Raw genomic sequence first — 12,200 nt, 5'->3', positions numbered from 1 at the left:
TTGGTGCTTTATCTCAGGAGTTGAAATACAGATGATCATGGCCTGACTGGCCATATCCAAACTTTTAAAAGAGGCAACCTGCTCCAACAATAACAGTTTAAGAGTGAAGCTCACCACTACAGGTCAAAATAAAGAAGTTCCAGGTTTTCGGGCTTTTAAACAGAGGAAAATAAAAGGGGAAGAGGAAAGGTGCAGGGAGAGCAAACCATCTGGGATACTTGCACCTCACACCCAGGAGAGAGATTCTGGAATAGTCTTCAAATCATTGCCAAGGAAGAGATTTGAGTAATGAGAGCTGCTGCTGTGTGTCTTTTCTTCCAACAGAAAATTATTTGATTCTACGATGCCACATGCCTAACTATTTGCAGTTACAGTAAAATGATCATACTCTAAAACTTTATATATTTCTTTTTAATTTGACAATTAGAACTGCTTTTACTATGTAGTACTCTTTTAAATTATCTGTATGAGGTACTTTATGGGAGATCTTGAAAGCCTTACAAAGTCTGACCCATGATCTAATTTTGACACCTAATTTAAAATTTCTTCTAACAGGGGCAAATCTCTTGTAGTTTTGATTACTTGGATCACCTTCAAAATTCAACATGATTGTAATGTCTGTAACCTTTCCAAACTCTCTACATTTACTAACATTAACTGCAATTACACTGCTATGTCTTAAGAGATTCTTTTCATGCTTATTGAAATTGATGGGTGTTTTCCATCAGTTTTTTCAGTTTCATGGTGAAGGCTTTTCCAACTTAGATACTCTTATGTGAGATTTCCAAAATGAGGTAAAGACATAATTCTTTTTCCAATGAGATCATTAGAACCTATCTGTCAATTGATAGAAAGAGTTAGACATCTAATTCCCTTGAAGTTTTGAGAACCTGACTTAACCCATAGGGCACCCTGAACTCATCCAGAAAATTGATGTTTCTGTGTGGTTTAATAGCTTTTTCTTGCAGAAGATGAGAGTTTTAGTAGCATTAGACCCTCCCTTCCAACCCAGCTGGCCAGGCACTTCCAGTTCCACCACCTGCCTCCATGGCAGCTGGGAAGGGACAGAGAACAAGATCTCCAATCTAGAGACATTTAATCAGAATACTTTTATTTGAGTTGCTTTTGGGGCAGGGTGTGTGTGTGTGTTGTTTTTTTCATTTGTTTGTTTTTGTTGGGGTTTTTTGGGGGGGGGTGTTTTGTTTTTTTTAATTAACCAGAGACATTTAGAGAATTGCCACATTTCTCTAAAATTGTAGTTTCTGGTTTCTGCATAAAACTGGGCATTACCCTGACCTCTGCTTAGCTGTCAGAGTTGAATTCATGCAACTCAGGACACTCTCTACTTGTTTTGCTAATGCTATCTGACAGATCACCTGGTGAAAACTGTTCAAAATTACCCTCAGTAAGTTCAAATTAAAAAGCAAACTACATTCTCTAATTTTCCACATGCATATTAAAGCTTTTTGAGTGATTTAGTATGCATCCATATGAAGTTTGCTGTAGCCATGGGGAATTTATCATTACGTGTCATAAAAATATCCAGTTGTTTGATTAAAAAATTATCCAGTTTAATTTTAATGAAGATAAATTGTATTTCCAGCTTGAAGGAGTTTTGGGGATTTTTTTTTCTTCTTTTAAAGAAAAGAGAAATAAAAAGAGAAAAAGCTTAGAGTTTGCACCTGAAGATGAAAGCCGTGTTACTCAGACTTTGATTTTTAAAGATTTTTCACAAGATCAAACTAGAACATCTCTTTCCCAAGCTTTAACTTTTTTCCTATTTCAGTCAACCTTATTCTCAAAATTCAGTTTATGAGTCACCGCTTTTTTCACATAAAGGCAATATCTTCTCCTTATCTCATTTCATAAACCTAAATCAGGAAAAAAATCTTTAAGACACCTTCACAGGATGAATGCATAATCCTCTTTGTGTATTTATATACTAACCTGATTGCCTGAGAAACAGCAGCCACTTTTTTTATCCTTGGTGTGCTTCTACAAAATTATCCCAAACATCTGAGAAACAAATCTGGTAAGTTTAGAGTTACTAAAAAAAATCATCCAGTAGTTAGTATACCAAATGTCACCAATTAACTAATCTGAATTACTAGGTTTTTGCCCTTCAACCATCTGTAGACAAATATAATCAAAGAGTGGCTTGAGTCATACATTAAAATATATGGATGAGTTTGAAAAGCTAGTATACAAATCAATTTTTGACAAATTAAAAAAAAAAAGAATGTGGCTTCTTTTCCAGGCCTCACCACCTGAGGTGCTGAAATGTGAACTGGGACACAGAAATTAAAATGTGTGTGTGTGTGTGTGTATATATATGTATATATATGTATATATATATATATAAATGAGTGCAATGACCTGAAGCAGGCACAGGGAACAACAAACCAGCACAAAAGTATAATCTAAAAGGCTGGAAAACTTCTGGTGCTGTAGAATAGGCTTCTTGCATTAAAGTAATATTCCTCATTAGCAGTGAGTTTTCAGGGGTAGAATTCAGTAACCCAGTGGTGTAGCAGGACCCTAAATTACATGTTATCTAGAAAAAGTTTCTGTGTACTTTTTGTAGTGTGTTGCATAAAAACAAAGAATTACTAAACATCAATAATTATCAAATAATTTCCCAACATGCTATTTTCAATATGTGTTGATGCATTTTTATTTCATGTTTCAAGCTGTGCCATTAGATTGTTATGCGGTACTTAAAGACTACACTGTAAAGTAATAATATACTGTAGGAAAACATAGCAGATTTCTACAGAAGTTTTCTGTCATAATAATTTCTCTTTCTAGAAGAATGTGCAGAGTGGTTTTTTGATGTTAAATTCACATTGTATATTCAGTACGTATTCAAGAAATATTTAAATTGCTATGTATTTTATATTTTTAATTTTCAAGAACAGCTCATCTTCAGACTTTCCTCCTAATGCAAAAGTTTCCAGTGAGTGGGGAATGCAGAGGAATATCCCATTATGATTAGAGAACTGCTATATGGAAAATTGATCTTACTCTTATCTGGGGTTTGACCAAAATAATCTGCTTGGATCTGTGATCCAGAAGGAGCTCAGTATCATATGGGATAAAGCGGCTACAAGCCCTGAAGGCTTAGTTCAGATTGCTTACTTTGTACCGTGCCAAGGCTTGTACGTGTGTTTATTTTCCTCCTTTTAGAAACTAATTTACTTGTGCCTGCGAGTAGTACTTCGGAGTCATTATACTGATTTCTGGAGGTTCTCTCCTACTCTACTCCTACCTTAATTTTACACTAGAGATTTTCATTCTCATGCCTCAAGATTCATTTACTCAGCAAGATTGTCTTTTGGTTGTCCTTATTGTTTCCTCACTGTGTAATAGTATTCCTTGACGACTTCTATAAGTCAGCACAAGCATTTCAGTAACAGGTGTGCTCAGAAAGTATGCATGGTTTTCCACAGCCAAGCTATTTTAAGCCTCTTCAAATACATTGGCTGTTTCATGTAATGACAGTGTCCCCATATTAAGGGAAATGGTTGAAGTTCCCCTCAAAGATGAGAAAATGAAATATGGGTTCTTATTAAGATAAGCACATCTGACCTATCAGAGGGGTAGATGTGCTTATCTTAATTAGAATCAACCCACTTCAGAGATACAATATAAGGACGTGTTACATTTTTATGAGGAGATAGTGAGCGTGTGAGAGTCATGGTTGAAATTGCAGTTCATGACGAAAAATGTCTCTATTTTTTACTTAGGAATTACATTTCATACATTATACTTCAGTGCTCTGTCTTTCTTCATTGTCCTGCACTTTCAGCAGAACCTTAAATTATGTCTGGAACAGAAGAAGGACAAAGGGTAAAGGACACAAGCCCTCATCCATTTGTTTCACTGCATTATATCAATTTGAAGCAAAGTGAAGTCAAATGTCTGCACGAATAACAGTTTTTCTGATGATCAAATTTGTAAGACATCAACCCATTATCACTTGACCTCACCACTTCACAAGCCAGTTTGACCCACATCTCATGGCACTAATCTTCATGGTAACTTCCAAATGCAAGGACCAATTGCTATTGTCAAGGGTTGTGACTTTGCAAATTGAGAATTTGGGGTCAAATTTGGCTTTTGCTGGAAAGAGCCAAAAGTTTTGCTTTAAAAATATTAAGGTGTTATCCTTGTTAAATTGATTCAGAATTTGTTCATTTGCTCATTTGTATCTGCCCTAGAATGTATATTTTCCTGTTCCCAGCATCACAGTCCTGCTTAGAATTTAACCTTTGCTACTGAGTGTGTTAAGTCAGTAAGCAACCATCGTTAAATAGCACATAATGATCCTCTCAACTACTATGAGATTCCTCCAGTTTGGTGTTCACAGCATGCAAGCTATTAACAGGAAGACTCTTCTCAGCTAGATTGCTTCAAAAGTAGCACGTTGGGCAGGATTTTTAATTAAAACCAGAATTCTGATAATTTCAATGTTAGTTTTTTAATTTGTTTCAGTTTACTGTTTAGCTTTAAAAAAACAAGCTCTTTTGTTCATTCATTTTAGGCAGATAAAGTCAGTTCATAATGCTGAAGATTAAGTATTTACTATTGTATTTAAAGGGAGGTGGGGGAAACACCTGTACATTCTCTCTAATGCACACAGCAGCCCCTCACAAGCTGGGGGTATGTTTGCTCACCTCTTTTCTTAAGAAAATGTGGCAAAGCAGCATCTGCTTATTCATACATCTCCCTTATGCAGCTCTATCTCATCCTCAGAGTCAGGCCTGATTGCTTGCCGTGCCTGGGATGTAATCTGAGGGAATTGCCTGAGTACTTCAACTTTGATTCTTTTTTGTGGTAATTGCATGCATGTCTTAGGTAAATCACTTCTTGGTTGTTTGGTAGCTTTTTGGGGTTTTTTTCCCCCACAAATAACAAAGCCTTGATCATCTGCAGAAAAGAGAAGACAAAAATGAGTAATTCAGGATTCAGCTGGCTAGAATTTGTAGAAATGCTGTTTTTCAAATGGTGTCCTCAGAAAGCTGGTATTAAAAATAGAAGGTGATACATTTAAAATTTTATGCTTAACAATTATGTATCCTATGTAGCAATAAGCACTCACAAGCCTCAACAAATCCAATGCAAATCCTGCTTTGAAGAGGTTTTATTAGTCTGCTAAAAGACTTGGTAGGTGCTTCCCTCAGGAGATTGCATCAATAAGTCTGCAGCTCTTTTGTCCTCCCCCCTGGCACCTGATGGGGCAGGTGACCCTCCGAAGCCTGGCCCTTCAAGGATCCTCAGCTGTGTATCTGCCCCTGGCTCTGAACGGATAATTATCAGGAGACAGCATGGCTGCTGTTGAGGAAACCACCTGAAACTCTGCTCACCTTTGAACCTTGGGTGTTCCCGTGGGAGGCTGTGCTTGAGGAATGCTAAGGGAAAGCAGCTGCAGAGCATGGGCTCTCGTAGAGCTTCGTTCTGACTGCCTTCTGACCTTTGGGTTTCTAACCATGCACGTAAATCCTGGCTTCAGGTATTGCTGAGGAAAGCTGTTCCTAGCTCTGGCAAGGCTGCCTGGTGCTGGGGAGGAGAGGAGAGGAGAGGCAGCTTTGTGGGGGTGGGTGGCAGCGTGTTCTGAACCTGAGCAGTGCGTGCAGGCAGCGTGAAGAGCCCAGCACGAGTGGATGTGTCCGTGGGATGTGGATGGGGCTGCCTTGGTGCTTCCTGCGCGACCAGGGCTGCTGCTGCTGCTGCTGCTGCTGCTGCTGCTGCTGCTGCTGCTTGGAGCGGAGGGTGAGGCAGTAACCTGTCCTCTCATGAGGAAATGCAGAACTACAGAAACCACACACTTTCCTGCTATTTTTTCTCTATTTGCTTAGAACTTCCATTCAGAATTGAACTCCGGATAAGTTATAAAAAGTTTATGAATGAGTGATTTTCTTCACTGTGAGGGTAAAATAATATCCAGCTTTAAAGAAAAATATAACTGAAGAATGCCTTGTGACAAAAGGGCTTTTTGTGGTCACCCTGCAGTGTTCATGTCTGGGAATTATGAGCCTGTTGGACAAATCCTGCAGGAAGCAAGTACAGCCTTGTATAAACCCTACAAAACCCACTCATAGGATTTATAACAAAATTTAATTTTTAGCTTATTCTCTGTGAAATTTCAGTTGGAGGTCCCTGAGGGCTACTTCTTAAGGGATTGCAGAAATTAAGAAGAGTATGATTATTACAAATAAATATAAATACATTAGGTAAAATAATTGCAAATAAAACAAGCACTCATGAGTGTTTAATTCAATTAGGAGAGGTTTACAGAGATATGAATCAAGGACAATACACCCTACTTTATTTAGCTCACAGACAGCAAAGAAATAAAGAGTAATTAGAAAGGTGGGACAAAAGTTGTAGCTGCACCACCAAGAGACGCAGGTAGTTTATTATATTTGGTTGCCATGTTTATTCATATGAGGTATTCATGGTTCATTTTTGTCATGGAGAATATTTAATTCAGTGAAATTTTAAAAAGTGAAAAATATTATTCTGGGTTGAAACTCTGCCTTTCAGAGTTGTAACAATTGTAACAACTACAAATGCAGAAGATTCAGATGTAAAATTTAAATTCTTAGCATGACAGAATGATTTATGAGGCAATGCAAAATTATTTTCTCCTGTCTTCTATTTTCTTTTGCTTCTGCCTCTATATAAGCTTGAAAGTTCTCTTTGTTACGTGCCAGCATATTCCCCCCCCCTCATGTTACCTGTGCTGTTTGGCTTGTGATTGTCAGCTTGCTCAGGATTTCACGCTTCTAGGATTTATTGAAAAAGCATTGATGGTCTCTAGAGTGCATGGACAATATCAGAGAATGCACTTGCTAGCTTTTCCTGTTACAGGCAGGATTTGAAGTGCTGGACAAAGTAATGAATTATCCACAGAAACAGAGAACATTGTGACTAGGCAGGCTGGAAATCAGCCATGGTATTAAAAAGTAGCTGCAGGAAAGGGGTTTTTTCCATTTTTTTCTTTCTTGTTCCATGCAGAAATTAATGTTCTTCTTGCACACCACACAGCCTGCAGTGTAGGACTGCTGTGACTAACAACTATGAGAGTCTATTGAAAAATGTGCAAAATGAAGGTTGCCTGGCTCTGTCTTACTTGTTTCAGCTACATACCTTTAATGGCATCTACAAATATGTATGTTTAGAAAGACAAGTCTGCCTCCTCCATCCTCAGTAGTTTTCCCTGAGGTAAACTCAGCCTTGCAGCACCTGAGGTGACGTGCAAAGAGTTTGGTTTGCCTTGGGTTTGCTGTTCATGACCTCACACAAGGCACCACAGAAAGGTGGAGATTTTTGGAGTTGGAGATACACTTTCTGGTTTGGTTCAGCTTTGCTAATAAAAACAATTAGAAAAATAAAGGCACATTGGATGTTTGAGAGTGTAAATCAATAGAGGAGGAAGGGAGGTTTTCTCAAATGTTGCAAGTGGCTTTCCTGGAGCTGTAATATCAAACCTCTTCCAAGTTCAACAAAGCTCAGATGGGAATATGGTATTTATCAAATGGTTTTTCACAACTGTACTGCTGAAAGGTAAGGGTAGTTGCTAAATGATCTTATAATCACTGGGCAAGAAATACTTGCATTTCAGTTCCTACCGGCTGGTTGAAGCCTCTATAATCAATTTATAATTTACCTTCTTTACTTCTACTCTCTTTGCTTTTGCAGTGAAGTATAATCCATAACATTCAAATATGGCCAGTACTTTGCATTCCCTTAACTAACTCTTATGCTTTCTAGCATGAAGAGAAATACATTTTATGGATTTTTTTTTTCCTGCTGTGGATTCCTGTAACCCTAAGAGTGATAACAAATGTGTGCTATTTGGGGTTTATCCTCATTTATTTTGAAATCTCAAAGCTTGTAACTGCTGTGATGAAGATGCCCCTGGCTATGGCAGTTTCTCCACAGGTTTTGTAGAGGTGCACAGCACTGCTAAAGCCTGCCTCCGTTTCTGTACCTAGGAGCTGGGTGGCGGTGTGCAGAACAACCTAGTGAAACATCTGCCTCCTTTCCAGAGACCCCGGGGCAGTGCCAGGCTCAGCTGAGCACAGTGCAGGATTCCTGGTGCCACCAGCTCTCCCCTGCCCTCCCCGTGCTGCCTCAGCTCAGCCTGGTGTCTCCCAGCATCACCCAGACTGCAGCTCTGTGTGCCTGTGCCAGGAACCTGCCTTGCTGTCACCAGGTCACAGGCAGTGTTGGAAGAACCAAAATTTCATGCATTTTTACAAACATCCCAGCGCTCCAACTAGCAAGGAGCACCAGCATGTACTGTACTTGGCTGAAAATTGCTCCATATAGCCCACATTTTCTTTCAAACCGTTCCTGGGTTTGTTTCTGATTTTTTTTCTCTTTTGTAATGACCATCTCCTCTGTTTTCTATTCACAGGCTGGTTTACAGACCTACTGCTTCCTAGTGTTTGCTGGCATCTGCTTTGCAGGAGCGACCTACCTGTTTTTTGTCCTGCCTGAAACAAAAAATAAGACATTTCACGAGATCAGCCAAGCATTTGCCAAAAGGAATAAAGTAGCTTTAGAAATGCAAGAGATGAACCACTACCCAGGGGAGAGGAAATCAAGTGAAGAACAAGAATCAAACTTCGCATCTTCAGCGGGCAATGGGAAAACCAAAAAAGGGATTGTGTAAGCCCAGGATGCTCTTTCAGGGGATGGGGGAAATTCTGCTCTTTTAATTTATAGCAGTGCACAACTTGTATGTTTTATGACATCATGAACTGCTTCTCCCTTGGAAATGTTCTAAGTGAGTCTGGGTGAACTCATTAGCAGCTGGGGTAACAGGTGGGACAATGGGGAGGGGGGAGGAGAGGCAACTGATAAAATAAATGAGATGGAGTTGGCTTGGCACCTGTGAAGCAAGTGCTGTGGTGAGTGGGGTGGGGAATATAGACTTGGAGACGTGAAGTGGCATGGGGAGCCAGGGTTCTGAGGAGCAGCTGGTGAAGTGCCCCTGTGCATGCTCTCTCCAAGAGGAAGAGGTGGCAGGGACAAGGGAAGAGATGCCAGTCTGCTGAGAAGCAAACCTGAAATGGCACCAGAATGTATTTCTCCACGTTTCCCAAGATGTCATTCAAGCTGCCCATGAGAACTGACATGACACTTCCCTGATCTCCCATTCCTTTTCTAGCTATTTTGACTTTCAGTTGCATTGTTTGAACATCTCCCACCTTCCCACAAATGGGCAACTCTGGGTCCTGATGAGTTTCCTTGCCTCACCTGCAAATCCTGATTCACTAGTAATAGAGTTGTCTCTAGTTTCTGGGTTTGCTGGAACTACATTTGTCTGAAGATATATATTTACATAATTTTATTTTTTAGGAATAAACTTAGAAGCTTTAATATGAAAAGAAAACTAAACCTCATGGTGAAGGGGGAGATCTCTGATGGTATGTGTAGAGCAGAGTATTGAAACAAAAAATTCAAACAAGAAATGTTCCAATTGGTTTGTTTGTTTATTGCTTTTCTTTTCACATTCCTTTTAAAACAAGACTTAGGAGCCCAAATTTCCCTGAGACCTGATAATTTAGTTCTTAACACTCAGACCTCTGCATAGGAATTTGGGCTCCTATTTCTTGCTTAAACACTAATTTTTATTTGGGCATTAGATTCTGAAGCACCAGGCCTAGTTCACATTAATGAGTTCCTAAGTTGTCCGAAGCTTTGTAAAACTGCTTAATTTCATGAGAGAAAGGCTCAGCAGGCTCTCAGTGGTTTGGAGAACAATTCACAGGATTTTTTTCTTAATGAACGTTATCTTTACGGTTTGTAATTTTGATAACCATTTTTCTTGATCCCTCTAGGCACCTAGATGTAGAGGGGTAATAAGAATTTTAAAATTAAAATATATGAAAAGTCAGTAAGTCTTGGAGCTGCTCTCAGTTAGGAGTAAGACACAAAGTGCAGCATGTAGGTAGAGTCAACTGCTCCCTCTAATTATATTTCCTAATCTAGAAATTATTGCATTTGGAGCCTTTCTATGAGAAAATTTGCATATATATATTCATATATGTGTCTATATGAATATATATATATATTCCAAGTATAGATATATATAATATTAGTGGCTTTAAGGTGAAAGAGGGTAGATAGAGACTGGATATCAGGAAGAAATTCTCTACTGTGAGGATGATGAGACACTGGAAGAGGTTGCCCAGAGAAGCTGTGGCTGTCCCATCCCTGGAATTTTTCAAGTCCAGATTGGATGAGGCTTTGAGCAACCTGGTCCAGTGGAAGATGCCTTTGCCCATGGTGGGGGATTGGAACAAGATGATATTTAAGGTGCCTGCCAACCCAGGCTATTCTGTGATTTATAGTCATATATATACACGCACAATGGATAATTATTTTCCAATATCTGGGGGGGTTGTTTGTATTTCTCTAAGTGATAAGCTGTTTTTTGTTTTGTTTTACACTGTAAATTACACTGTAAATTAAAATCAGAGATCCTAATGTTCAGCTGTTACTACTAATTTATGTATATAGTTTTATACTGTGATTTATTTGTATGTGGCATATTTTCCACAGACATCATAAGCTGACCTAATTGGGCAATTTCATTACTAGGTACTTGACAAAAAATTGATGAGTGCTTTCATGCCAGACTTTATGGTTTTTTTACTGGGATAGAAGTACAGCAGTAAGAAAATGAAATATATATGAGAGAGAGAATTGAGAATGAAAAATTAAAAATGTATGGGTATGGTGCTACTATTAAGGGATTGAAGCAGGATTACACCAACTGGCAGTCATAAATGGAAGCTAATCAAATACTGTAGAGAAAACTGAAGAAAAATATTATTTCAATAACCACTTGTAAAATTACATCTACAATAAATGAAAATATTACCTTTCAGTGCCTTTAGTTCCCTATTCCAAGGGTTACATGAGGCTTGCTAAGTGAATGGCTATGTAAACATTGAGTGTGAATGCCAGCCCCCCCGAAAATTTTATGAAAAGTTTCTTCCTTTTTTGCCTGCAGGGCAAGACTGGCAAATTCAGACCCTCTCCTTCAGACTGGGAATTACCTTACTTTGTAGTTAGAGCTGCTAACACAGTATGATGAGATCTGCTTCAAGCCAAGGTGGCAAGATTGGAAGCCAATATTATTAGAATGAGAAGAATGTAACATTTAGTGCTGTTCATTAATGTACATTATAGACACGGTTGAAAATGTTACCATTGGATAACTTCAATTAAATATCATGCTGACTTGATACAGCAGTTATATCAGAAATCAGGACTTCTGCAACAAAACAAAACCATCTTATATTTACCTAGAATTGCATTTGGAGCCCAGCTCTGAATGCATAGGTAGAGATATCTTGATAGAATTTCCTATCATAGCTCGGGGGCCTTGTACAGCATTAACAGAAGGGGTCATGTTTTCATTTCTGCAACCCCATTTGCCCTCCTCTTGTCCCACCTGAGATGGGCACACACTTTCTGTGAGGCTGCAAGAGCTGCTACAGACTGGGTACAGTGTGGGACAGGCGTTCCACATCTCACCAGATTTTCGTTGCCGTCCATGTTCAAAGCAATTCCAGGCCAAGCTAGTGCTTTGTTCACTGGCCAGGGAAGTGTCTTCTGCCTTGGGCTGTGGAAGTTCCAGATGTGCCAGTATTTCGTTAACTTTCTTGTCTCTGAACCCAATGAGAGTTTTGTGTTATTCTTGAAGTTGTTCCGTACAGTTTTTTTCCCATTGCTATGCTGCTATAATTTCTCCAGCAATGAGAGGACAACATGGAAAATATCAGCAATTTATTGTTTATTTTTTCTTGTTGAATGTATCAAATTGTCTATCGACTGTGTGTTTGTCAGCAAATGTTGTGTGGTGCTATATTCCCTTTTCCTGTCTGACACTGAGGTGAGGTACTGTGAGGTGGTGTTTGTATGGGTGCCGCAGGTCTGTGTGATCAACTGTGTCCATGCACAGTTATTGCAAAATAAACCTTTGGAATAAAATTAAAATGGTGTGGATTTTGTTCTGGGTAAATCTGAACCTCCAGATGTGTACAGGTTTCAATTCCCTGGGTTTTTGTATGTCCCAGTACAAGACCGCTCAGGCCTATATCTAGATGACCCAAGTCATTGTGAACTCTGCAGCTGGGTGGTTGGAGTCATGGGAAGAAAATGGTCCCTGAAACTGT

At 39.0% G+C, this 12,200-nt stretch overlaps 1 protein-coding gene across 1 annotated transcript in view; it reads left to right on the top strand.

The window, feature by feature from the left end:
* The window catches only part of SLC2A9 (solute carrier family 2 member 9), a 78,467-nt gene extending 66,500 nt beyond the window's left edge, over window positions 1-11,967 (top strand). The window contains exon 12 of the mRNA XM_040065734.2: window positions 8,426-11,967. Coding sequence (XP_039921668.1) covers window positions 8,426-8,683 — 258 coding nt within the window. The 3' untranslated portion in view covers window positions 8,684-11,967. The remainder of the gene's footprint in view (window positions 1-8,425) is intronic.
* Window positions 11,968-12,200: the final 233 nt, after the last annotated feature.

Source organism: Hirundo rustica, chromosome 5 (assembly GCF_015227805.2).
Source record: "Hirundo rustica isolate bHirRus1 chromosome 5, bHirRus1.pri.v3, whole genome shotgun sequence".
NCBI classification, from domain to species: Eukaryota; Metazoa; Chordata; class Aves; order Passeriformes; family Hirundinidae; genus Hirundo; species Hirundo rustica.
Note: the sequence above shows the minus strand (reverse complement) of the source record. Positions and strands in the feature narration are given on the sequence as shown.